Source organism: Triplophysa rosa, linkage group LG11 (assembly GCF_024868665.1).
Source record: "Triplophysa rosa linkage group LG11, Trosa_1v2, whole genome shotgun sequence".
Lineage (NCBI taxonomy): Eukaryota > Metazoa > Chordata > Actinopteri > Cypriniformes > Nemacheilidae > Triplophysa > Triplophysa rosa.
In genome coordinates this window covers 3,492,399-3,519,984 of record NC_079900.1, presented here as the reverse complement: position 1 = coordinate 3,519,984, position 27,586 = coordinate 3,492,399, and the positions used below count along the sequence as shown (strand labels likewise).

Below are 27,586 nucleotides of genomic sequence, written 5' to 3'. Positions count from 1 at the left end.
AACCTCTGCAGTTTACAGTGTGCTTTTTCTTTACATTTATTTTTCAGTTAAATTCACAGTTTAAAAGCCAAGTTTATGTATTTTTCTACGTTGTTTTAAAGGTTAAGAGTAATCGTGTTAAATCACCGGGATCTCAATATTGGGCAAAATAATCGTGATTCATTATTTTTGTCATAATCGAGCGGCCCTACGTTCCATAAAGAACCTTTTAACATCTGAGGAACCTTTCTGGTTCTTTGTGGCGAAAAAAGTTTATAAGAAAGTGATGGTTCTTTAAAGAACCTTTGTCTGAATGGTTCTTTGTGGAACCAAACACGGTTCTTCTATGGCATCGCCGTGAAGAACCTTTTAAGCACCTTTATTTTTAAGAGCGTAAACATCCAGAGAGAGGATGACAATGAATATCATAAAAAGAGAGCGAGGGTGTCTTTGTTCTGGCTGCGCTGCATATACTCACGGTCAATGGGTTGGGTCAGACCGTGTGTGTGTGTGTGTGTGTGTGTGTGTGTGTGTGTGTGGATAGCTTTTACCAAACATGGTCACACAATGCATCTGAGTCTCATTGAATCTCCTGTGGTACCCACACACACAACACTATATCATACGTCTGTCCGTGTGTGATATTTTTACGCCTCACACATAGTATATATTTCCCACTTTCGTGTTACTTGCCAGAGAACGGTGTTCATAACACGTTCATAACTTCTCAGAGCTCCATACATTTCACCTTTAATGGCAAGACGAACCATGACACGCTTCAACAAATACCCGAGTGTTTGTTTGCTGATCTGCCGATCTTCATACTGACCACACACAAATCCAAAACCCGCACTTGATTTGTAGAAACATTCATACTGAAGTTGTTCCCAGACGTCGATTTGCATTCCAGACGCATTAGGAACATTTACGAGGCATTGGGAGTTGTTTGAGGGTCGTATTGTAAAGAACCGCTCTGGTATCGGGTAGATTGATCCAAGTGTTTACAACAGTCATTACTGGGTGGTTAAGGGTGGGTTAAGCGTAAACGGTGATACACATGGGCTGCTGGGCGCACCGAACCTGCCCGTGGCTGTTAATGTTCCCGAACGGCTCGCTGGATTCCTCTGAGCTTTGTGGGGGTTGAATGAAACATCTACCATAAATAGGCGGAAAGGAGAGCAAGCTTTGAGGAGGGGTGCCGTAGTTTTTATCTATGCTTCTTTTTCTCTGGCTCAACAAAATCGACAGACACGCTGATGCTGTTGTGTTTATGCAAAAATCGTTTGCCTAATCTGTATTTTGTGTTGTTTTCTTTAGAACAAGAGACATTCAGTAAGATTTTAAAGGGAATGTTTTTTCATCCTTTACTCATTCTCGTGTCATTTAAAACACGTACGAGGTAAAGAGTGTGTTTTGAAGAACGATGGTAACCAAACGATATCGGTCCCCATTGACTCCCATCGTATGCAGACATTTCTCATCATTTCTTTTTTTGTGTTTCACACGACACTTTGGCGCATTTTAAATAAACCCACCCTCTGGTTTTTTAGAAATCTTCTGTCACCTGGTCTTTGTCAAAGGTTTGACAATATGGTAAAAAAAACAATATAACACATGCAGTATAGTGTCTGGACTCAGCACAATTCCAATAGTGATATTGCTTTTATGGAAACAAGAAGTTAGTGCCAAATCATTTTAGACATTTTGTTTAGCCAGTTAATTCAGATATTTTCTTTCTGTCGACTAACATTCAAAAGAGCTACGGGACGGTAGCACAGAGACTATAATTTCACCTCAGCGACACAAACTCACAAAGCGATACAAAAAGTGAAACGCTCCTAATCTGATATTATAAAATGGGGAGTTTTTAAAATGAATAGTTTCACTTTACAAACAAGCAAGTTTTGGTCTTCCCAACTTTTCACAAATGATGTGCTCTTCCAACGTATATGTGCAGTATACTGAAACCTAGTGGTATTTAAGTCCTCACATGAGACTGTTAAAGCCGTAGAGCGTGAGCCGCTCTTCATCATGACCCTCATAGCAGCGTGATCATCAGCCTCGGTCATGACCAAATAAAGCGTCCAAATTCCTCTGCTGCTCTTTTTCAACCCCTGCAATGTTTACAAGAGACTTGAATCAGACTGCGCTCGCTCTGACTCTCTCATCGGGACTCTGCTACTGTCTCAGACTGTCAGAAATGTTTCTGGAGGTGTTAAACAGTTTCATTCTCTGGTGTCATTGGTTTTGGCTTGAGGAGAGCTTAGGAGAGGTAAATCATAACATCCGTCCATCCAGCAGCTTGTTTTTTCCTGATATTCCTCAAAGGAAAGTTGAGAGGATAAATGGGCTCTTTAAAGCCTCACTAGACTTTCACTGATATGAAGAAATGGTCATGAAAACTCCCAAAGGATTGTGAACGAACTTTATTATGAGCCTTGATAGTTCTAAAAATGTTTTGAGATGCAAAATTGTCACATTGTGCCGACCACATATTTTTGGTTTCTGACTAGGTTTTCTATTAAGTCAAAAAATGTACGATCATTGTGTCATTCCAGAGGGACATTTGCCCATTTTTATGCCTTACAAAATATTTTAATTCTTTTTCTGATCCCATAATGTTGATGAGACATATTTCTTAAATTTGTTCATGAAGAGCGATTAAACCTATAGAAACATGAATGGATAAAAACACGAGGTCAACTTGTTTACACGACAGTCTCTCAGCTGTTATTCAGAAAGCGTTTGCCTTCTCAACCTGAACACATTCTTAACCAACACGTTTATAGCGATATGTATTAGTATATACATTTATTAGCATCTGATGTAAAACACTCAGGAGAGGCCTGAGAAAACATTTTATTTTTGTGTCTTGAGTGCATGTGATCGGACTGTTTACAAATAATTCCAATAATTCTTTAAAAATCCATTGAAATGTTACATGTATTCCAAACTCCTCTTTATATACCATATGCAAAAGTAGAAAAGAAAAACCACATACGTTCTTTTCATTTGTAAGCGAAATAAGTTACATGCACATCATACATTCCTGCATGTATGGTATGTGAAGTGATATTATTTTGCTCATATGACTTTATTTGAATGTTTCAATGTACATGTCTACAACATGGAAAGTACAACTTGAATTCAGTATAGATAATGCTATTTTTGTTTATAATGCTAATCATTTGTAAGTCGCTTTGGATAAAAGCTTCTGCTAAATGACTAAATGTAAATGTAAATGCCATAACATTCCTCGTCTCTATACTGATTTATTGAAATCATGACATCATGCTTTTAGTGAGTCCTTGTTTCATTCCTATGTGAGATCTCACAGCATCATGACATCATGACATTGTGCTGATGGACTGGGAGGTTTAACTGGTGGGCTACTTGTGTTCTCAGACCGGCTCGACGTGGCCTTTTGTCGTCTGCATCCACACGTCACCCCCTGAAATAGAACAAGAAACTCAACAGGTCTCACACAGTGTACCATGATGAGCATTTATGAGCATGTTTAGAAAGTTAGGTTTAAGTTAACTTTACAAGTCATTTTTTGAACTTGCTGTTTTACGCTTTCGAATCGTCTTTGCATTTGCCTACTTCTACTTATCTAAATAAGCAATTTCAACTTATTTTTATAAGTTACTTGTCAAAATGCAGGATAACACGTTCAAAAATGACAATTTGACTAGAGCTACTTATAAACTTAAGGCAGTAAAAATGTTTTACAGTGTGGTTTATAGGCCCATTCGTTTACATGTAGCGTAAACAACATCACATTTGATTTGGACAAATGAGAGTCGTCCCTAATTCGCTTCAAGGTGGAAAAAGTGACACGGGACGCGATTAATGCCATGCCGATGACATCACTTTTACACTGCGGCGTGACGTCACGACTTGGCCGACGGCCCCGACCAATCGGCGCTGGCGCCGCGTACGCGCAGATGGGAAGAGTTTAAAACAGATTGAGGAAAGTGCGATGTGGCCCGAACCTTCCCGCAGGATCTGACAGCGGAACCGGACCTGTAAGTCCAGTTTGACTTGTGAAGACACGATGACAACTCACTTCAAGAGCGGACCCGCTTTCGGACTGTCTGCAGAAGTCAAGAGTAAGGTAGGCGTGGTCAGCTTCTTTGATTGACAGCTGCCAACGACGCGCAGGCAGCACGTGCGATTGTGCTGTTAGAAACTTGACAGTATATCATTTAATGTAGCCTGTGAAAGTACTGTCGTCGATTGAGAAGTGCCAACAAATGTAGAAATATAGAAATGAATCCGTAAGATGACTGACGTTTGTTGTTGATGACATCTATAACAAAGAAAAAAACATGTAATGAACTGATGAATTTATATACATTAAACCCTTAGGAATGTCATAGTTAGTTAAACTTTTCCTGGTGAAAAATATGATTTCAATGTTGACATCTAGAACATGCTCAGTGCATGCAATCTGACAGAAGGCTTGATCAACATCTGATGTTTTTATTATTTAAATTAAATAGTCAAATTAACACTTAAAAGTGAAAACAAGTTGTGTGAATTGAATAATAGAAATCAATGATTCATTTCTAATAGTCAGCTTTGGAACCAAAACATCTGCAGAGTAATAAAAGATCTAAATAATTGTTTGTGATTGTGATTGTGTCTTAATCCCTCTGTCAACCTTTTCACATTTCCTTTCACTGAAACAAATATTAAAACGCCGTCATTGACGTCTAAACATCCCGGTGGCCACATTTCTCACATATTCTCAAGTACAGCATCAGTCGCACCCCTTAAATTCGGGTGTCCCGCTGTGACATAATTCATGGCACTGGTGTCATATCAGCTGCATCTTCCTGAGCAGTAGGTCTGTGATTTTGCTCCCCATATAAGGAAGAGTCGCTCACAATATCCGAGGAAAGGAGCTTGTTGTAAACAGTTTGGAAAAAGGAGGAGCATTGTTAGACATCCCAACATGAGAGAGACACCAGTGCTACGACATCCTCAACATGAACCCCAGCTCAGTTGCATCTTTCCTCTTCTGTCATTTTGTCCCTCCTGAAGTGAGGATTAAACGGTATAGCAAATAAACAATGTAAGTGCTAAAAATAAACGCGAGTGTATTCCTGAGATTATAAAGGAATGTTGTCGAGGCCGTGTGACAGAATTCCAAAAAACAAGTGTTGGCCTGGACGCTATAGAGTTAGAGTGAGGTCTGTTCCAGATGTCCAGAATGAGAGAAAAACAATCAACCAAAATTTGAGCAGAATTCCTTGGAAGGCTCTGGGACTTTTTTTCATCGGACATATTTAGCATGTGCTGAGTACACGTCACTTCAGAGAGCAGACGAGAGAAAGCTATAGAAAGAATGAAAAATGGAGAGGGGAAGATCGATCCGATGAGACCAACAGCTGTGGGAGGAAAAGTGACATAGTGAAGAACAGAAAGAGAGAGAGAGAGAGAGAGAGAGAGAGAGAGAGAGAGAGAGAGAGAGAGAGAGCCAACAATAACACAGATTTAAAGTTACAGGGTTTGTTTGGCTTCCACACCAGCACACCAAACTTGGGAGAAACAGCTCTCTCTCTCTCTCTCTCTCTCTCTCTGTCATGTTCTTCCTTTATTAGAAATGCTTAGGCTTAGATCTTTTTCATAGCCGAGAGTAAATATTTTGCCATGAGCAAAATACAATGAAATTAATTTTGCGTAAAGGAATGTCTGCAGCATTTTGTGCACGCCACCTCTTTTTCCTTTTACAACATAAGGTTTTGTTTTAAGAATTCCATCTGTCTATCTTAAGAATTGTGACAAAGGGAATTATATACAGTAGAAGTTTATTTTGAAGGAACACGATAGAAAATTCTCAAGTACCTTTTTTTATCAAGTAAACACTGTTCGTACGAGAATAAAATAATGTCCGTCTGTGCTGTAAACAATGAATTTCTCATCGTTTACATTTCATTTAGTATTAAAAAGCAGTATTCAGTGGTTTCTACAGTAGTGCTTGAGTTTGGCCTTTTCAATATGTGAGTGTGAGAAAGACTGAGTTCAAATGGAAAAATAACAACAACAAAAAAATCTTTAATAATGCTTTGACCTTTCACCTCTAGCTGGCCCAGAAGTATGACCCTCAAAAGGAGGAGGAGCTAAGAATGTGGATCCATGAGGTCACAAGCCGCAAACTTCCAGACAACTTCATGGAGGGATTGAAAAATGGAGTTATCCTGTGCGAGTGAGTAAATCTCTGATCATAACGGTGTATTAAACAACATTTAAGGATCTATATGTATGCAGTTTGACAGCTATGAAGTTCAACCATGTGACAGATTTCCCCAAATATATTGTTGCTGAACGTCTTAATCCGTGCATGTGCATGTTTAGCAGCCATATCATGTGCACAGACATTATTGCCCGGTTTCACAGACAAGGCTTAAGACTAGTCCCAGACTATAATGAATGTTTGTGCTCTCTAAACTTAAAATAACTTCTTAAAATATGTCTGTGTCATTGTTTTGTCTCAAAATGCGCACCAGGATTTTTTTCCTAGGCATTTTTATAAAAGTGACTTAAACATCTTAATTTAACTATGGCATAGTCCTGACTTAAGCTAAGCTTTGTCTGTGAAACCGGGGCTATATCTTTTACAGACGTAAAAAAAAATTTAAGCCTATACTTTTTTTTGAGACAAACCTGCTATTGGTTTAAAAATAACACATTTTAACAACATTTTTTTTATAGATTAATGTTCCTCGTTAGAATGTACCATTTCATTAGATTTTTCATTTAATAATATTAAATTTGATTTATGAAAAAAAGTCGGCTGTGCTCCTTAAGGTCCTCCTTTTGCCACGTGTCACCTACTATAAGGCCACACGGGTTCTGATGAGTTTTGTAGTTTGTTATAATTTTAGGTAATCATTTTCATATCTTCAATATGTCTACATCAGTCAGACTGCAAAGAAATTGTTTTAGATTCTTAGATTCGCTTCTGTGTTGGAATTCAGAATAATTCCTTTATAAATACAGTGACAGTTGTAACAAAAATTGTGTTTGTTGCTTTGTATAAAAGCATCTGACAAATAGGTAAATGTTTCATCGCTGTGAATCATTGGTTTTCTCTGTATTTATGCTCTTTATTTTATGAACAGGCTCATTAACACCCTTCAGCCCGGCTCCGTGAGAAAGATCAGTAACTCCCCTCAAAACTGGCATCAGGTAAGTGAGAACATCTGACTCGCAAATGTCTGGCTCACAAATGTGGCCCAGCACAAGACAATGAAAGTAAACAACACATCTCTACATTAGAAACAGGTCATGAATTCTTACACGTGTTCCAGTAGTTATGCTCCTGACTGAAAGGTGAAACGATTCTTGGTACTATATTCACACATCACACTAAAGTGATGTACACGCTGACAAATTAAACTCTTAGCCACTTAGCGTAGCATTAACAATATTTATTGAGATATGAATGAAATACACATGTATTATGATTATGTATGTTCTTGGGAGTTGGGCATGCTTTGAGATTTTTGACAAATCACAGTACACATCATGTTCCACTTTGTTCGGCCTTGTATGTTGCAGCTGGAAAATATTGGTAATTTTGTACGAGCCATTCAAGAGTATGGACTGAAGCCACATGATATATTCGAGGCCAATGACCTGTTTGAGAACGTCAATCACACTCAGGTGCAATGCACTCTTATCACCCTGGCCGGGATGGTAAGTCAAACTTACTCATTTTTAAAGTCCCCATGAACCGGAAGTTGCGATCGTTTTTACCAGAGATACTCTTGTTATAGAGATGGGAGGGTCTGTAATACTTCCAATTGGAGAACCCGTAACTGCTAACAAAACCCATTGACATCCATTCAAAAAACTAGCATCCGGTCTCCTTTCCTGCGTTCCGCTGAAGCCAGGGCGTTAAGCATTAGCCGTTACGCTTTTTTGCCTAATGGTTGCAGGCTTTCCTTTTAAAAGGGCTTTGTTTTTACTTCCGTATTCTGACGCATTTCCGAATGAAACAGAATTTTGATTGAGGACAAAACAGTGGGCGTGGCTTGGTTTTTCACTGCAATTTGATTGGATGTATAAAAACAGCTGTTACATTTTGAAATGGAACTGGCAGCAGACTGACAAAGTTGAAGGGGAGGAGTTAACGGATGCTCTGCCCAAGCCGTCTAATTTACGTCATTTGAGATGGATAGTCACTTGAGGACGTAAGTGCATTTTCAGATTTTAACTGAAGATTATGAGGGCACATGAATAAAAAAAAGAATGACATACATGGTAAGCTATTTAGAATAAACGCTGCAATATTTCATCAAAATTAGGAATGTTCATTTTTAATTTCACGAGGATTTTAATGGGCTATAACAATTTAGCAAATTGTAGGCAAAATCGTAGGTCTAATCCTGCATTTGATACAAATATTTATTCTTTAAAAACTAGAAAACCCATCCATTCCATGTCTTTAACAAATACAACCTTATTGTAAAGTGCGACGGATAATATTAATGTGACGTTCGTCAGATTTAAAGGTTAATGTTAACTAACAATGAGCAAGATTGTTATTTCAGCAGCATTTATTAATCTTTGTAATATATATCCTCACTGCGACTTTAGTTATCCGAATTTGCCGTTTTTCAGAAAATAAAATAAAAACACTGTGATGAACATAAAGGGTGACTAATAATGATATATGGCAAAAATCACAAAATTTGGAGATACGAGGTTTCAGAAGGATAACAGCGATATAATATAATGTTAACAGATTCAACTTTTGATCATAAAAATGTATCAGTAAATGCTGAAAATAACATCACCCAAGATTAATAAATAATGTAGAAGCATTGTTAATTGTTAGTTCATGTTAACTAATACTAACAAATACAACTTTATTGTAAGACGTTACTAAATTATCTATATGTATGTATTATGTCTTAATTTTGAATCCAGGCTAAATCTAAAGGTTTTCACTCTAAATATGATATTGGAGTAAAATACGCAGAGAAACAGCAGCGTAGATTTGCTCCCGAGAAGCTGAGGGAGGGACGCAACGTCATTGGACTGCAGGTGAGTATTTTATATGGCTTGTTACTGAAATGTCCTGATATATTCTTCACCGTTTAATTTTGCTTTCAGATGGGAACCAATAAGTTTGCCAGTCAGAAAGGCATGACATCATACGGCACACGGCGTCATCTTTATGACCCTAAAACAGCAATGGAAAATCCTCTGGACCAATCGACAATCAGCCTGCAGATGGGCACTAACAAAGGAGCCAATCAGGTGCCTAAAAATAAATGTTTGATAAATATTTGTCGGTCAGAATTGCAATCTGTTTAGGCATATTATAAAAGGATCGTTCATCCAAAAATATAAATTCTGTCATCATTTTTCACCCTCATGTCATTCAAAATCTGTATATGACTCTTTCTCCTGTGCAACACAAAAGAAGATGTTTTGAAAAATGGTTTTGTGTTCATACAACGGAAGTCAGCGGGGTTCAATTGGTTGTTTGGTTACTAACATTCTTCAAAATATCTTCTTTTGGGTTCTGCAATACATGAGATAATATTAATAATAAAAGAATTATAATTTTGGGGTGAACCATCTCTTTTTTTGTCTCACATAAGAGATAAGAATTACCCACTTATCTAGAAAGGCATGTAATGATTTTTTCCCCCGCAGTCTGGCATGACGGCCCCAGGCACCAAGCGCCAGATCTTCGATAAGAAGCTGGATATGGAGATGTGCGATACCTCTACTGTCTCTCTGCAGATGGGCACCAACAAGGCGGCGTCCCAGACCGGCATGACTTCCTACGGTCTGCCCCGCCAAGTGTACGACAGCAAGTATTGCTCCACCCCTAATGACTACATCAACAACGGCCAGGACTCAGAGATGGATGGATATCAGTATTCCGACTAAGAGGAAAAGACAGCTCCCAGCACACAGCTTTTTTTAAAATCACCTGCGCTATTTCTGATATTCCAAATTCATTTTGACCAAGTAGGACCAGCTTGATCTCTGTTTAATGACACCACGGCCTCCGGTCAGTGCTGAGTACTTCAGTGACCGATGCTTCACGGGGGAAAATGGGAGGATTTTTTTAAGCACTGGCTTTTCCAGCTTTTCACTTGTGTAGTTTTTTTTGGGTGTGCCATTCTCCTTCAAGTGCATGGTCCAGATTTTATGAAAGAACGCAGATGAAAAGTATGGAGGTTTTATTTACAACACCTCATAATGTTATAGAATGGAAGTGGATTTGGTCGCATCCCCAGCTGTTGTGGTCTATGTATTCATAAAACTCTTTTGATTGGATTAAAGGAGAGGAAGTCCACAGGCATCGTTGCGAACGTTCGATCAAATCAACAGATCCCTAAAGGATGAGTTTATCACCAGCCAACAGAGAAATTGAACTAAAGAAAAACAAGACATATTTATCAGAACAGATAAAAAAACGTTGACAGATCTTTGTTATTCAGTTTTAATTAAATAGAATTTAAATAGAATGAGATTATAGTTAACATGACCTACAATGCATCGTTACAGTTCTGAGGATGTTTCTTTGATGGTTGAACCCGTTCTTTCTATACAGGTCGCATATCTGCAAAAACAATCCTGATATCCAGATATGGGTGAACTCTGCTAGGGAACAAATAAGAATATAGGGATTTCCCCCGGTATCTGTGAAGTGTTTGGATCCGAAAACATATCTTACTGGAAAATCACATTGGAGTTTTTGATTTATCATACGTTCATGTAGATTTCAGCCAACGTGAAGGTGGGCTGACTCTCTTAAATTGAAATTAAAGAGTGCTTCATTTCATGCATTGCTTAAAATAAATGTTGTGAAGAAAACCATTTAAGCATTAGGATGAACATTATGGTTTTCTAATGCTATTGCTAGGCAGGTTCTGACGAATCTAAAGTGTATTAAGACATGTTAACTAAACCTGACCGAGTTCAATTTCAGTGGCAATGCAACTACCTATGGATATACATTCGAATGAATAAAATGATTAAATAAACAGACCTTTAGCCTGCCAAAATTCACTCTTCAGTTTTTTTTAAAGACTTAGAACTGCACTGTTGCTTTGATAAGAGGGTCACGGTTTAGAAGCCTAGTAGTAACTGTATTGACATGACAGCATCAATGTGCCTCACAGGAGGCGAGTTCATTTCATGACTACAACATATGGATAGATTACCCTAGTGTTTTTTAATTCCTCATTTTCAAGATCTGAAAGGACATTCAGAAATTTTTTGATCATGGAAACAGAACATAAAACGTTGATGCTTTAAAATGTGTTATTTATGAAGCTTACCAACAATGGCTGAGCAAAACCTAATAAATCACAGTAATTTTCAAATTACTTGTGTTTATCTTTCCATTAACATCATTAAAACGTTTCTGTTCCGTTTTCCCAGTGTGTGCAAATATATCCTGAAAAATGACCAGACCAAAATATCATCATAGAAACGAACAGAAAACAGATTTTCACAAGTAAGAATATGCAAATGATTTATTGACACTAAGTGGTCTTATAAAAACCAAAATCATAGATAATGAACTGAAATAATGAACTGAAATGAAAACATCCATTGCTTTTCTGTAACGCTAAACAAAATGAAAACTACATTCATATGGGCAGCTAAATTATTCACTTAAATTATGTCTAAACCTCCAGCCATGGTTTTATTAGGTCTTAAAGATAAAATACAAGACAGTGATTTATAAAGTACTAAAAAATCCTTAAGTGTTTTTGGTCATCAAAACTACTGATTGGCTGCTTCACAAGCATCTATCCAATCACTGTACACGTCCACGGGTTCCGAGAGATCTGAGTGGCTACTTAAAGAAAAACTACACATTGATGGCTATGACAAATAACTTCATACATACATACATCTATCCTACAACATATAACAATACTTATATTCTTATATATATATATATATATATATATATATCACAAAAGGATACAAGTTATGGGTGTCTGGAACTCTTCTAGGCACACAGTACACGATATTATCCCCGTATTTCGACTTCGTTCCCTGGAATAAAAGAAAAGCATTTAACAGTGCTTGTTTATTCGAATGGAATGCAAAATAAAATGATATTTATTATATGAAAACAATGGTAAGTCTTACATCTTAACATCACATGATTTCTCGTGGTTACAGAAGGGGCACGTAAACTGAGTATCCAAATTTCCCGTCATCTTCTTCTTGGGAGGGGGTTTTCTTTTAGACTTTCTGCGACCCATCTCGCCAAAGACTTAACATAGGGAAAAGACATGTCAAGAACACACACAATATTAGAGGAACGTGACACACAAATGAACGGGAAAAATTAGAATATTGACCCTTATATAAAGACAGGGTTTTAATAAAGCAAGGAGCAATTGCTCCTTAAATACTGAATGTAACACAAGAAGGCAAAACTCTAGAAAACACCTAAGGTTAGTCAGCTGAACTTCATTGTGTAACGTAACGCAGCATGCATGTAAACAAACAATTCAGGGCACGTTAAAATAAAAGCCGATCTGCAAGCAAACAGCACGCGCATATCTCTTAAGTCACCATTAACTCATGAATAGCAAATCAAGTCAATTACATAAGACAATACCAGTTAAATCCTCTTACCGCTTTGCGATTAATATGAATTAATTCTCAAAGAAACCAAACCACGCCGCCGCTGGAGAATAAACAGAAGGTTAACTTCCGCTCACTCTTCTTCTTTAGAGTTTTCGACGTTTATCGTATCGAGCAGCGCCACCTGCTGTTCACTGTGTTTTTATATCCTAAATGTGTGTACAACAATAAATCCCATAGAACAGTAAAAGGACACACACATCCTTTATACCCATATACAATAATAATAATAATAATAATAATAATAATAATAAACAACAGTTTTGGTCGCTGGAGAAAGTTTATTTTAACATTTAAATGTAAAACTTCGTGTTACGCAAAGCTGTTTATTTAAATAACAAAAACATGTATTCTACATTTTACGTTGTTGTATACTTTCTACGTAGCGTTCGAGGTTCACATTAGGAGCACCAAGTATATGAATTTACAACCAGTTGCTTTGCACGATAAATGGGCGATCTATGTGGCTGTGTATTTGAATAACAGATAGTGATTGGCTCTCGTGCTCATAAGGGGCGGGTCTATCCAAGAATAGCGTTATATCGAACAACAAAGACGGCTAAATATTTTGTGCGAAACCCCTCAAAACTGATCGTTGAGAAAAGCACATTAAAAGGAACCAAACCAGGCTACGTATTCGTGATAAAGTGTCTTATCTTGTGCGTGCCATTCTTGCGTGGAACACACCTCCTACTTGGGACACGCCCCCTGTCTGACGTTACGGAAGTCTTGCAACGCGCTTTTGACATTAGTTAGTAACGGAACATAAAGTCAACGCGTGAATAAGTGGATCCCAAACCTGATCGATCGGTAAGGATTGTGTATTTAAAGTATGGGTTTTTTGTTGGATGTTGTTTAACGTACATATTATCAGCATTATTCCACGCGCGGGTCTTGTCTTATCTCATAACGTTAATTGCACAAGCTTAGATATTTCGTAAGCAACGTCAAGGTGTTTTTATAAAGTGTCTGAATGTGCCCGTTTAGGTACTCGACAGCAGATTGTGTAGACAAGCTTTATATATGGTAGACAGCGGCCTCAAAAACTATTTGACAGCTACATTGATGCATTTTGTACTTTATCAATACTTGGAACATGCATGTGTACTCGATACTTCACCCAAAAATGAAAATTCTGTCATAATGTACTCACTTTGGAGTTGTTCCATATGTGTAGACATTTCTTTGTTCTGATGAACACAGAGAAAGATATTTGGACGAACGCTTATAACCAGACACATTTTGCCCCCCATTGACTCCCATAGTAGGAAAATATACAATGGTAGTCAAAAGTTCCCCAGAACTGTTTGCTGGCCTACATTCTTCAACATGTCTTCTTTTGTGTTCAGCAGAACAAAAAAAATGATAACGTCATTTTTCCTACTATGGTAGTCAAAATCTGTCTGGTTATAAGCATTCTTTCAAATATCTCTCTCTGTGTTCATCAGAACAAAGTAACTCGAAGGTGAGGAAATGACTGAATTTTCATTTTTGGGTGAGGTATCCCTTGAAACTCAAAGGTTTTATGCGTGCTTAAAATCTCCCAAACATAAACATCTTTATCCTATTTATTTATTTTAAGTGATGGGTACTGAGGGGGATCCAACTGATTTGGTAAAGGTGCTTCACCTTTTGGTGATCTCATTCACCTGGGGAATGCAGGTGTGGGTGTCTTTCATAGCAGGTAATACATGCGTTATTTTATTTTTAGCAATTTATAATTTCAAATGCTTTCCACCCATTTTTTTTCTCATCCTCAGGATTTGTGCTGATATCCCAGGTTTCAATGCACACATTTGGTCTTGTCCAGATTAAATTGTTCCCCTTTTATTTCTACTGTCTGCTGAGCGGTAATGCTATAAATCTGGCCATATATGCAGTGTATCATCCCAGAGAACTGCTAGACTGGCATGAGGGCATACAGGTAACCAGTTAAAACTTTATTGTTAAAACTTTATTATTACTTTATACCATTAAACCATGCTGAAATACTTCCCAAAACAGCAGAATACATTTATAGTGACAGATGATGTGGGTACTGGGTATGCCATGCTGATGGATGTCAGTATAAACTCATCAGCCAGCGTAACAAATTGTTTTCTTCACTCACATTTTTCTTCTTCCACTGAACAGATGACTCTGTTTTTTGTGCCCGTGATCATGGCCGGTCTGAACGCGCAGTGGTTCGGCCCGTCTGCCACAGAGAGCTTGCTGGTCATGAGAGAGATCGAGCAGGAACATGGGCTGGGGGCTGAAGTGGGCATGGGCTCCAGCAGGGAAGGATACACCAAACTCCGCGAGCAGGATCCGAAATACAAGGAACACAGAACCACTTTCTATCGCTTTCATGGTCTGTCCAACCTCTGTAACCTCTTTGGCTTTATTTCCACTACCGTTAATATGATTTACCTAGCCCTCCATTTAGGAACTATATGAGCGTTCTTTATATGAGTGTTGTGGTCAGTACAAAAGTGTACATGAAGCAGACGGGTGTATGTTTTCAAAACAAAATTCAGTGCCTGTTGTCTTTTAACTTTTTCTTTGTGTGTGTTATTTGGGCTTGTTGTCTTGAAAACAATAACACTTAAACGATGAGAATTGGTAGAGTACTTTAGGTTGCACGAAATTAATCTCAGACTCCAATAAGTGGAGTGAGCAAAAATAACCCAGTTCTTTTTATTTACACTGTCCATAAAAATGATTTGTTGTTTTTTGGAACATTACTCATTGTCTTCTATTATATAAAAAAGAATGCATTTCTGTCAATATTTTAGCATTGTGTGTTTCCTGGGGGTAAACTTGTTGTAAAACTTATGAAAGGCCTTTTATAGATTTCTTTGTATATGAAACGACATAAACGTTGTAAACGAACATTTGATCATCTTTGTGAACGTAATGTTTGAACAGTAAACTTATTTCCTGTCGTCATTTATTGAAAATCCGTGTGTTACCATATTGTGTGGAATTCACTATTATTTTCAGTTTTTGCTCTCCTGAAAAAGTCACAGTTTCACAAATCAAAAGAAAATTAAAGTGTTTGCTTTAGTATGAACTACACTTAATTGCCTTATTGTTCAATAATAGTAGAAAGATTATTGAAGAATTTAAAGGAAAACCATCAGCTAACTTGTTTGTTCTAAGAACGTTCCTTAGACGTTTCTGATGTTTTACAAAATGTTCTGAAAACATTGAAAATATCCAGTTTTTTATGTTTTAAGAATGTCTCTGGGTTACAGAAATCACAACCGCTGTAGTAGATAACAACAAGTAACATAGGCAAAAAAAGAAAATGATTACTGTTATTACTTTATATATACACTGTAAACCCTGATAAGTTAAGATAACGCAAAACATTTGTGGAAACTTATTACCTCAAAACGTTTAAGTTGATAACACAATTATTTTGAGTAAAGAACACTAAACACATAAGTATAGTAAACTCAAAATAATTCATTTTGAATAAACTTATTTTTTCATTAATTCATTTTACATTTACTTGAGTTTCATTTATGTATGTTGTCATGAAGGAAAAACAGCCAGTTACAGCTGTAGTATAACCAATATTTCCTCAGATCAAACCATTTGTTTTCTATTTACATTTGCCAGTCTGTGTTAATACATTTTCATAAACTTGGTATTCCCAGCCATATGGTGTACAGTAGTAACATTAGCAAGATGTAGACGAAACAATGACAAAGATATGTTGACAAATTTGTGGGAAAGCAAAACCCTTCAGCTTTAAAAAAAAAAAACAGAGTAAACAAGGAAATACTGCAGAAGATGAATGGTTCAAGCTGATATGACAGAATTTTCATTTTTTTAGGTGAACTATCCCTTTAAGCAGGAAGAAAAACACATGCTTATAGTTTATTTTAATCAGTTGTTTTGCACATTCTCAGAAGTAGATCAATTCGCCTATTTCACAAAATGGCGACAGCGACCGGAAGTAGGGAAAACCTTTTTCCGGCCCTACTGCTGTCATAGCCATTCCTTAATTCAGCTTGTTTTCTCACAGCATTTTATTTACCAAAAACAAAAGTAGCATACGTTGTCCTATTTATTCATGGTTTACTGGGAGATGTAAAAATAGGGAAAACAAACATTACAAAAACATTGTTTTTTGAGCGATTTATTTATTATCAAGGTCTGATATATGTTAGACAAATGAGCATAAAGGGAGCGCTTCATGCCTAACTTCTCCTGGTCTCCGCAACTGTTCTGTGTAGTGAATGGAGCTAGAGCATTGACCGGACAAGCGTTTACCCTACTTCCGGTTTGTACACGTCACGCTGTGAAATAGGTCTATTGTACTATTTGTCTGTTTTCATAGATGCTTTTTGATTTAGCTAAATGTCATATGCAGCTGTAGCGTATATTTTTTAATATAAAGGAAAACCCTGCCTTTACATTTATGTTGATCATAAGTAGAGGTCGACCGATATTCATTTTTCTTTGACCAATGCCAATTTTTAGAAAGAAGGCCAGCCAAAGGCCGATATGAGGCCGATTTTTGGGGCCGGTTTTCTTTTTTCCACCTTCATCTCATAAAATCGAATTACATAGGTGGAAGCATAAGTCAAATGCCTTAAAAGTTAATATTTGTTGGACAGATCCCTCTTGGCATCATTCTGTACTGCGTAGGATCGCGCTTTTCTCTCCAACAGCGCGCGCGTTTTTCTGCTGCCATCACGTGCTCTTGGAAATTTGATAATTCCCATTTCAAAATAATTTATGCAACGGTGCTCTTTTAATGTTAGCAGATACTTGTAATGTTTTAATGCTACTAAATCATTAATAACAATAAAGTTTTAATGTTACTAAATACTTTTAATGATACTAAATCCAGACGTTACTTCCGGGTTGAAGTGGGAATTATCGAATTTCTGAGAGCAATAATAAAAAATACCCTAGAAAGTTGTGGGTAGCTTTTTTATGCTATTATTTCTAGCAGCCTGAAATGTTTTCTAAATGAATACAATACAAGCCATAGTGCTGAAAGACGCATCGCCTTACATAAATTACGTCGATTACATAAATTCATTAAATGCATCGACAAAGCATTTATCTCTAATGATGACAGCTCCAGTATCCCGACCAGCAGAAACTACCGAGTGTTTAATAAAGCATAACACTCTAACTAATGACATAATAAGGGTGTCTTATTCATTCATACAGACAAAGAGTTTTATTATAATGTTTTTTTTCTCTCAAAAACAAGACTAAGAAATACATTGAAAAAGTCCATAGCTTTAGAAATACATCTGAAGTGTGTCATCTGAAGTGTGTGTGCGTGCGTCCCGGATCTGCACGCGCGCACGCACGCGCGCACACACTCTTCAGATCCGTCTCGCACACACGCTGTTTCTTGCATTGGTGCTGCCACCCGAGGAAATCCCGTTGGTGCACAATAAAACGCTGGCTATCCGTGTTAAGGTAAGCAAAAAAAAAAAACGACAGCAGCGCTATGAACTTGATATATTTACGCTTTTGCGATTGTGAAAGCTGTTTTTAGTCTTTAAATGGAAATCAAAAACATCAGATTTGTTTGTCCAGATCCCGCTTTGTGTTGGCACCAGAGGAAGACAAAAATAATGTAGTCCTGTTTTTATGTAGTTTTAATACGGGAATCCCCCGCATGGATCTCAATAACGCATCATTTAGTTACATTAGTTATGGTATGATGGCATTGTGTCGTTGTTACTTTTACACATCTGAAATGAGAATGTGCGTCCGGTTTGTGGACAAACTGGACATCTGCCAGACGATCAATTAGAGACAGAGCAGTACCATGGTTACAAGAGACACTATCCCTCAAAACACCCTTTGGTCCTCAGGCAGGGCAGAGGTGAAAGATGTCAGATGAGGTAAATGTGGGTCCTGGAGTCCATTTAACAGATTCCACAATTGCATCTCGTAGTTAAAAGTATGATCCATGTTTAAAATTGAGTTGTAAAGTGTTAATTGTTCTTTTGCATCTACTGTATGCTGTATTACTCCATTCAATTCCAACTTGGATTTCTAGAAGTAAAACCACGGTACAGGAAGTTGGTATTATTACCCACAACTGTCATTAAAAAACCGGAAAGCTTCTTGCACAATTTGTTGGTGATTGTTTATGAATTGATTTTTATGAACGTGGTGTCTTATGTACCAGATTTCATAACCATTTAGATTTTTTGCAGATAATGCTTAGGGGGTGGTGGTGTTGGGAGTCATATACAGTTATTGATTTAATTCTCTCGTGGGATAATCGACTCTTAGACTGAGACGAGCATCATGTGTTCTGCTTTGTGGCTAATGGACCAAGAGACGTGCTGAGTGCATTTTGCTATAAAGCCATTAAACGTTAAATTGAGCGAGGAGTATATCTGCCTTGTCTGATGTGTTTCATTGAAGCGGTTTAAAGGGTTCATCAGGACACTGCAAAAGTTACATTTTAAAACCGTCAGTTCTGGTCCTTGATTCTGATTGGCTGAGCCGAGTTCTAAGCCAAACAACGTTGGACCCCATTGACTTCCATTGTATGGACACGAAACCTTTGAGGCATTTCTCGAAATATCTTCTATCGGAAGATATGATCCTAATTTTTGTAAATGTAAGATTGCTTGTGTTTAATCTCTTTTTTTGTTAGAGTACTTTAGATTCTTAAAACAGGAAGACTGTTATTTCAAAACCTGCGTTTCATATTTTCTTACCCAATCGTTTTGCAACCCTGAAACTTAACAGATACCAAGACTACCGTAAGCGCTCACGGACACAGTTTGAATAATCTCCAAGTAAGCATCTAAAATGAACATCTCTCGGTGTGCAAAGGGTACACGGATCACAGTAGTTAAGTGCCAACGTCCTAACCTTTAGCAAATCCTCAAACTTGCCCATTTGAGTGACTCTTGCAAGAGTGAGTTCAAAGAGATGCTGTCCAAACAAGTGCTCGAGACAAAATCTGCTGTTTTTGTTGTAGCATCTCCACCTCTGGAGAGGAGTCGTGCTCGCAGCCTTTTTAATGAGCCTGTGCTCTTTGTTCGTGTGCCCGTCTCCATGGAGATCGTCTCCATCAGAGGACAGCTGCAGGCCATGTCTGATTGATCAGCTGGCCGGTGGAGGGGTGAGGAAGGGTTTTAGTTCCATTCTCAGGAGTTTGGCTGTTAGTTGGGCTACTTTTGACGGTGATGATGCCAGGTTCAGAAGTAGGGTTGGGAATCGTTTCAATTTTATCGATTCCGATTCCAATTCCGATTCTGCTTATCGATTTCGATTCTTATCGATTCCCAGTTTCGATTCCACAGTTGAAGTAAAACATTCAGATATCAACCTGTATGGTCATTTAGCCTGCTTATTGACTTGTTTGCAAAATATATTTATATATTTATGAGCACCGTTTTGTGTAGAAACACACCTTTTCTGATTTATTACAATTTGTATTATCATAGTTGAACTACATCATGGTTAAACTGCAGTTACTATAATGCAACTATGGTTAATTTGTGATTCCTGTGCTTTAATGCAAATTCTATAGCTAAACTGTGCTTTGTAAAAAATATCGATAATTTTCATAAGGGCTTTTATTGAGATATCAGCAGATCATGCAACGCATGTACTTTTCTGAAAATATGCACACAGGAATTGATAAGAGGATTTCAAATTTTAATCTCAAGTATCCGATTCCTATTCCTTTCGATTCCGATCCGATTCCTAGCCTTTCGATTCCGATTCCAAATTGGAATTGATTTTCGATTCCCAACCCTATTCAGAAGATTGTGTTCAGAGGGTAATCGGACATCTGTTATCAGACCAGAATGCGGCCGACTGGGATTGTCTGATGTGCTTTAAGTCCACATGAAGCGCGGAGTAAATCCGTGCAGAAGACCTTATTCCTTAAGGACTTTTTTGAAGTCAATTTTTGAAAACGATAAAACACTTGTATCCTACAAAATCTGAATAAAAAATAACTCCACAAAAGGTCATAAAATGAGCAGAATTGCATTGATGTCTCGAATGGCTTCATTTCTAGTTCTTTTCTCTTCCAGATGGCGACAGTGACCGACTCGCGTTTGCAGCCGTCGCAGAAAGACGCGGCCGACCAAAACTTCGACTACATGTTCAAACTTCTCATCATCGGTAACAGCAGCGTCGGTAAAACCAGCTTCCTGTTTCGCTACGCGGATGATTCCTTCACACCGGCCTTCGTCAGCACAGTGGGCATCGACTTCAAGGTGAAAACCGTTTTTCGCAATAACAAGAGGATCAAGCTACAGATCTGGGTATGTCTGACCATCAGAGGATCAAGGAAATTGAATTTGTAAATGTTTTTGAATCAATATTATGGGTTAAATAGTCAAGCTCTATATCTGTCAACTTAATAATGCAAAAGTTATTTACTGTAAAAAAAAACATAAGACACAGAATAAAGTCTATATCTAATAGAAGTCCATTGTCTGATTTGCCAGTTAGGCAAATTGAGCCGGGATTGCATTGAATGGATCCCACTGTTCTGCGCCGTTGGGTTTGAGGTGAATGATCAGATGTTAAACGGCTGGTCTGCACCTCCAGTGTATTAACAACAACAAACAAAGATGTCTTTAGTCAGTATAGACTAAAACCTGTTGATCTGAAGAGGCACTTTGATCTATATTTCATAAAACATGTTGGATCTAAAATGTTACCAATTCATGCAGTTTAAGGAACAATTCACCCAAACATAAACATTTGTGTCATCATTTACTTATCCTCCAAATCTGTATAAATTTACATTTAGTCATTTAGCAGACACTTTTATCCAAAGCAACTTACAGAGAGTTCAGGGAGCAATAAAGCGATATGTCATACAGGAGCAATAATACAATAGGTGCTAATACAAAGTTACTAGTTTCAACAAAAGCCAGAACAATACCTGTCGAGAGAAAGAGAGAGCTCATCAGAATTTCTTTGTTCTGATGAATCCAGAGAAAGATATTTGGAAGAATGCTTGTAACCAATGACTTTGTACATTTCTTTGTTTTGTTGAACACAAAAGAAGATATTTTGAAGAATGTAGGAAAGCAAACAGTTCTGGGGCACTTTTGACCACCATTGTCATTTTTCCTACTATGGAAGTCAATGGTGGCCAAGAACGGTTTGGTTACAAGCATTCTACCAAATATCTTTCTCCGTGTTCATCAGAACAAAGACATTTATATAGATTTGGAGGGTGCGTAAAGGATGACAGAACTTTTAATTTTGGGTGAACTGTCCCTTTAACCAACTAATGTGTATTATAGGCTTTATGGAAACTGTAATGAAACACCTTTATATAAAGTCAATTTGATCCTTATAAACAGTAATCATCCGGAAAGTCTTGTAAATGCATTGGTTAATGTGTAGCAGTCCTGATGTTAGAAATCAAAAGTTCAATAAACAAAACCAAGGACGCAATTTGCAGGATGGCTTAAAGGATAAAGCTCCGTGTTGTAATCTGAATAATTTTAGCTGGCTCTGACTGGCAAACAGAAAGACCTTCGATGCGGTTGTTCGTTGCCCACATGCCTACAACAGATTTGTGTTCCTGTTAATCGAAACCGGCCAGAAAGCCATACCACCCACAATTCTATGTATTTTATATTGTGTGGATATGATGTAGTGTCACTTAGTAAATGTACAGTAGAATAAGATTTATGAGTAAATTCTGTGCTAGATTAAAACCCTGCAAAGATTTCTTTGGTTAAAGATGAACTCAGACGTTCTTTTCTAAATAGAAAGTTTTGTTGAATTTTTTGAAGTGTTGTGCTCTTTGCATGTATAGTGTGCAAGTGTGTTATTGGAAATGTGCACGCTCATTGTTTTTGCATGTGCTACTCGGCTATATAACTGTTCTTGGGGCTCTGTGGATGTGAAATCGGTTTCTGCAAGGCTCAGCGGTACATTTATCCGTGTCTTAATGTGAGATGTGGCTCTGATCCAGTGCTGGAAAGGCTTGTTGTTTGTGTGTTAGATTCTCCGAGTGCTCGGATCAGAGCAGATAAAAGCTCTTCTGGCCAGGGACAACTTCTGCATCCATCAACGTTTGACTGTCTGTCAGACCAAGACATTTGCTTTTTATAATCTGGTCTTGAAAGAAGGGCTTCTGGTGTTGTTTTATTCAGCAGTGATGCATGTTACTGCAACTCTCTTAAATAATCTGGATAGTTGTTGTGCATATTTAAGATTAGTGATAATTGGTGTTTTGCTTATTCCCAAAGGTAAATGTTGTTGCTCAGAGATTGCTCTTGCATAGATCTCGGGATCTGATTTTGAGTTCTTGGTTTTTTATGTTGGGTTCTCTGTTCTGTTTAAGTATCTGCTTAGTCTCAGATGTTTCTATTTTAGGAAAATTGCTTGGGAAAATTGAAGGTGTATAAACAATAAAATATTCAAGATAATTGATCTGTTATTTTTTCTTTTTTATGTGCATTTTCTCTCTTGTGAGATTATTATCACTGGCTGTGGCAACTTGGCAAAAACAGTGGACATTTAAATAACATATGACATCATAGACACCAAAATATTAAACAGGCAAGGGACAGCAAACATGGAAGATGTACAACTATTTATTTAAAACTGCATGTATGTGAATAAACTGAAATACTTCAGATTGTATATATTGTGTGCAAAAAAAATTACATTTTGAATGTAATTACGACATCGCCCAGCAGGAGGCTAACCAGACAAACTTTCCATTTTTTGTTGTTTCAAAGTCTCACAATATATTGCATATTCTCTTGTGTGATAAAACATAATTTTATGACAGTAAACAGCATTCATGGCTGCAATTAGTATTGACAAAAATATGGTCACATTGTTTTATAACTGTATTTTCACTGTACATCTATTTACATGTTGAACTCTCTGCTGCTTTAATGAAATGTGTGTAAACATTAGTAAGCCAGCGGTTACCGTGGCAACACATTCTCTCCTCCTGATGATGATGGGAAGGCTCCTCGTGCAAATTGTTGCATAGTTGCAACTTGCTGTGCCAACCCAGTCCATAAGTCCCTAGACCTGGTTGATGTTTTGATATTTTTTTAATTTTGAGATAAATACGTTTTTTGTTTCCCAAAAATGCACAGCTGAAATAACTACACTTAAAATAAATATAATAAATATATATATAAATAATCCTTTTTGTATTGTATTTACAAAAGTTTTCGAGTAATATAATAATGTAGTATCAAATCTGTAACGAAAAGATCTTTTAAAGTATTATTTAAATATTTAAAATGATTTAGTATGGTTTAAAATATTTATTTAGTTGTTATAAACTATGTGGAAAAATATGCTTAAGTTGACACCATTGTCAACACATACTATATTGTGGTAGTGTTTCTTAAACCAGTGGTTCTCAAACTGGGTGCCCCGGCCTCCTGGGGGGCCCCAAGATGGTTCCAGGGGGCCACAGATTTTGTGGCATTTTAGAAATATAGATATCTATCATACATTTTGTGCAATCAAACATCAGAAAAACAACGCCACCAACCAAAATAATTGATGTTTTAGCATTGTTTAACTGAATATTTTCTTGGTTTAATTAAAATTTTAAGTTTAAGATTATAAGTCGCAAAGCAATGCACTCTACACAAAGGGGGCCTTACAACAAAACAGTTTGAGAACCACTGTCTTAAACAACAAACTAAAAACAATGTGTGCCCTCTGCTGGTTGTCATTTATAACCGCACCATCCATCCTGCAGCTCATAAATTACAGTACAATTGAGTAAAAATGATGAATTATTAGAAACTAATGTAATGTGATGATAATGTTCAGGACACGGCCGGACAGGAGCGCTACAGAACCATCACTACAGCGTACTATAGAGGAGCCATGGGCTTCCTGCTGATGTATGACATCACAAACCAGGACTCGTTCAGTACTGTCCAGGACTGGTGAGTGACACGTGCACATTTGTTTATACTGCACGTGTGTACCAAGTATATTTATCATTCATTGTGCATTGCTGTCAGGGCCACCCAGATCAAGACGTACTCGTGGGATAACGCACAGGTGATTCTGGTGGGCAACAAATGTGACCTCGAAGACGACAGACTCGTAACGACCGAGGACGGTCTGAGGCTGGCAGATGAACTCGGTGAGCCTTTATCCTTAAATTAGGGAAAAAAATAATGCAACTGGTTTGAGAAAAGCTGACCTGCCACCGTCAGAAACATGTCATTTACTTAATGATGCATTAATATCAATCTTCTTTTTTTAACCTTTTCTTGTCTCTTGTTTTCAGGTTTCCAGTTCTTTGAGGCCAGCGCCAAAGACAACGTCAACGTAAAGCAGGTTTTCGAGCGTCTGGTGGACGTCATCTGTGACAAAATGAACGAAAGCACGGATGGAGACGTTGTGTCGGACCACAAAGACACCCGTCTGCAGGACACGTCCCCTGAGGATCGCAGCGCCTGCGCCTGCTAAGAAAAGAAAACGTACTGAGAACTTCTCTTCATCATTGCTACCTGCTTTTCTTCTTTACACTTAAACCAGTATCTGCTGAACACGCTGAGAGCGGACGGTTCAGGTCCTGCAGCTGTACAGACAAGTACGATGAACCCTGAAGCACAGCCGCCTCACAAAATCATAAAAAACGTAACGTGGTTTTATAAGCATTGAAGGTGCTGACTCGTCTGATTTTTGTTAAAGGCTGTTTGTGGTTTTAGCTCATCTTATCATCACCTCACTCGTAATGTCCACGGCATTCAGCCGACAGCTACTGTGTTGTCCATCACATGTCTGTCTGAGGGTCCGTCTGCTTTAAATGACAGCGTTAACAGTGAGCTCGGTGGCATTGTTGAGATAAACTCATTGTGATACTCTTATATGCGCGCACATGTGCCATTGTCTGAAACGCGCACGCTTGCAAATTGAATACAGTGTCCACTCAAAATTGAAACTTCTGACTATTTAAAACCCATTGGGTCTCAAGTAAAAACTTATTTCTGTGTATATTGTTCAAGAAGCCAATCGTATGTAACTGTGCAGTTTGTCGTTGTTGCAAGGTTTTATGAACTTTTCCTCAGAAATGAGGGCCATTGTGTGACAGACAGTGTATCACTTTTCTGTTGTCCTTCGCCGTTTTAAGTTCTGAAATCTAGTTTCTCATCGGAGGTGTCAAAAGGTCAGAGCAGGTTTTGCCAGTCTGAATTGTCATTTCTTTTGTGGAAGTATACATCAGTGCCTGTCTTTCCCTTATTATACAGTAAGAAATGGAGATGTTTGTATAATAAAATATATTACAGAATCTCTCATTTGAAATCATTTGTCCTTTGCACAGTATTAGAGTTTAGTGTATCTTTGGTTTTGTAATTGCTAATGTGACGTGATGTGGCCACGGTAATGTATGTGGTGCTGTAACATTGTGGCACATTTCACCCCAAAAATCAAAAGGACGCAAATCTTTTTTACATACATGTCTTTATGACTCTTAAAATACATTGCATTGTGACATTTTCATTCAAATGAAGCGTTTTCCCTTCAATTGATGAGTACTGTAATTTTCTTTACTGTCAAGGATTGCAGTACTATGTATCCTACCGTAATATAAAAATGCATTTTTCTCCATTAAAGTAATGAGAATTTTGGGAACAATATGCCTGAATACATAATGTCACAGCAGAATATCTGAAATGCAGAACGTTTTAAGATGAAATGTAAAGGTTTCGTTGTTTTTTTAGCAGCAGGAGTGAGTTTTGGACTGTTATATTTTGTACTGACTCTCATCGTCTCTATCTGTGTCCCTGCAGGCTCTATTGGCTGTCTGTTATGTCCCCAGTTTCTCTGTCAGAGATAAATGCCTGGCGCTTTGTCCTCTAACTCCTTTCCCTCGTGTTTTTATCTTGTCTGGTAATATCGAGTCATTTTACTGTTGCGTTTCAATCCAAACCCCCAAAACCCGCCCATGCTTTGTCTATGCCCATGCGATCCACCCTGTATGAACGACATCAGCGTCAGCACCCATGTGTTACCCGTGTGTCACTTGTTTCTAGCTTCCGTTTTACCCAAAAACGTTTGATCTACTTTTAAGTTTGATTTTCCCATGAGACTAATTTTTTTTACTTTTTGGCCAAAGCGTTTAGTCAGACTCGTCACCATGGTGTTCGGATGTGGTTGGTTTACAGGATGTAATTTTGCCTTTCCTAGGGTGTGTTGCTCAGGTGTTCAGGGTGCGTTTCGTTTAATACCTTAAATGTCTTTTGATATTATGCTCCCCGTGGCACTTATTTAAGGAGTGTTATGGCTTTAAATGTGTTTCCATGTACCTTAGAAGACAACTAATAAAGCAGACTTCATATCAAGTGTGTTTCTGCAGGGAACATGTCTCAGGAACCCGGAGGCCACTTGCCGTTTTGTGCGCTCGCTCGAAGGTCTGTAATTTACGACCGCGTGGTCGTATCTTTGGCACATTCTCTGCTTTTATCTCCGTGCCCAGAAAACTTCGAAAAAGAGACTTCCTGCTTTTCATTTTCCTGTTACCCAAACTTCATGGCCAAAGGAAACGAGGGGCGTGCACCGTTGACCCCACACGAATCCCACCCTCACCTTGAAAAATGTGTCATCTCATGTCTTATTTCGACTCGCTGTTTACATTAGTGAACGCAATGCTATTAACTCCTTTCCAAATAGACAAGTGATTTTATATGAATAAAACCTTCTAGGGCCCTAATCAGGTGTTAAATACGCTTTTAAACAATGTCCCGGGTCGAAATAATGGTAAAGACGTGCCGCAGTGATAATGGGCAGTAGGCTGCAGGCGTAGCGGATTGGTTGGCAATGCTCACGCTTATCTGTGCGTAAGAGAGCCTCGGCGCAGAACTGATAACGCAGGTTGAGCACAAAATAACAAGAGTGTTAGACTTTGATAAAAAGCACCGGTTACTGTGTACAGAATAACATCAGCAGGTTCGCTCTTATAAACGTCTCCAACTGGGCACCAGTTTGTATACGTAACAAG

At 37.9% G+C, this 27,586-nt stretch overlaps 3 protein-coding genes across 3 annotated transcripts; all 3 read left to right on the top strand.

Annotated features, from left to right (window-relative positions):
* Positions 1-3,957: 3,957 nt before the first annotated feature.
* On the top strand, positions 3,958-11,751 carry cnn1b (calponin 1, basic, smooth muscle, b). Its single transcript, XM_057347195.1, has 7 exons — positions 3,958-4,096; positions 6,072-6,193; positions 7,110-7,176; positions 7,549-7,686; positions 8,923-9,039; positions 9,109-9,255; positions 9,658-11,751. The coding sequence occupies exons 1-7, from the start codon at positions 4,037-4,039 to the stop codon at positions 9,895-9,897; spliced, it is 891 nt and encodes a 296-aa protein (XP_057203178.1). The 5' UTR covers positions 3,958-4,036; the 3' UTR covers positions 9,898-11,751.
* Positions 11,752-13,326: 1,575 nt separating this feature from the next.
* Positions 13,327-15,555, top strand: tmem205 (transmembrane protein 205). The gene is made up of 4 exons (XM_057346186.1): positions 13,327-13,437; positions 14,210-14,311; positions 14,388-14,551; positions 14,761-15,555. The coding sequence occupies exons 2-4, from the start codon at positions 14,212-14,214 to the stop codon at positions 15,061-15,063; spliced, it is 567 nt and encodes a 188-aa protein (XP_057202169.1). The 5' UTR covers positions 13,327-13,437; positions 14,210-14,211; the 3' UTR covers positions 15,064-15,555.
* A 2,407-nt stretch (positions 15,556-17,962) lies between these two features.
* rab3db (RAB3D, member RAS oncogene family, b) lies at positions 17,963-27,584 on the top strand. The gene is made up of 5 exons (XM_057346626.1): positions 17,963-18,060; positions 20,655-20,888; positions 24,403-24,521; positions 24,600-24,724; positions 24,872-27,584. The coding sequence occupies exons 2-5, from the start codon at positions 20,655-20,657 to the stop codon at positions 25,051-25,053; spliced, it is 660 nt and encodes a 219-aa protein (XP_057202609.1). The 5' UTR covers positions 17,963-18,060; the 3' UTR covers positions 25,054-27,584.
* The last annotated feature ends 2 nt before the right edge of the window (positions 27,585-27,586 follow it).

Coding starts and splice junctions, on each gene's coding strand:
- rab3db (XM_057346626.1), top strand. CDS start 20,655: ATGGCGACAGTGACCGACTCGCGTTTGCAGCCGTCGCAGAAAGACGCG. Junction 24,522..24,599: donor TTCAGTACTGTCCAGGACTG/GTGAGTGACACG, acceptor CATTGCTGTCAG/GGCCACCCAGATCAAGACGT. Junction 24,725..24,871: donor GAGGCTGGCAGATGAACTCG/GTGAGCCTTTAT, acceptor TCTTGTTTTCAG/GTTTCCAGTTCTTTGAGGCC.
- cnn1b (XM_057347195.1), top strand. CDS start 4,037: ATGACAACTCACTTCAAGAGCGGACCCGCTTTCGGACTGTCTGCAGAA. Junction 7,177..7,548: donor CCCCTCAAAACTGGCATCAG/GTAAGTGAGAAC, acceptor TGTATGTTGCAG/CTGGAAAATATTGGTAATTT. Junction 9,040..9,108: donor GCAACGTCATTGGACTGCAG/GTGAGTATTTTA, acceptor TTTTGCTTTCAG/ATGGGAACCAATAAGTTTGC.
- tmem205 (XM_057346186.1), top strand. CDS start 14,212: ATGGGTACTGAGGGGGATCCAACTGATTTGGTAAAGGTGCTTCACCTT. Junction 14,312..14,387: donor GTGGGTGTCTTTCATAGCAG/GTAATACATGCG, acceptor TCTCATCCTCAG/GATTTGTGCTGATATCCCAG. Junction 14,552..14,760: donor ACTGGCATGAGGGCATACAG/GTAACCAGTTAA, acceptor TCCACTGAACAG/ATGACTCTGTTTTTTGTGCC.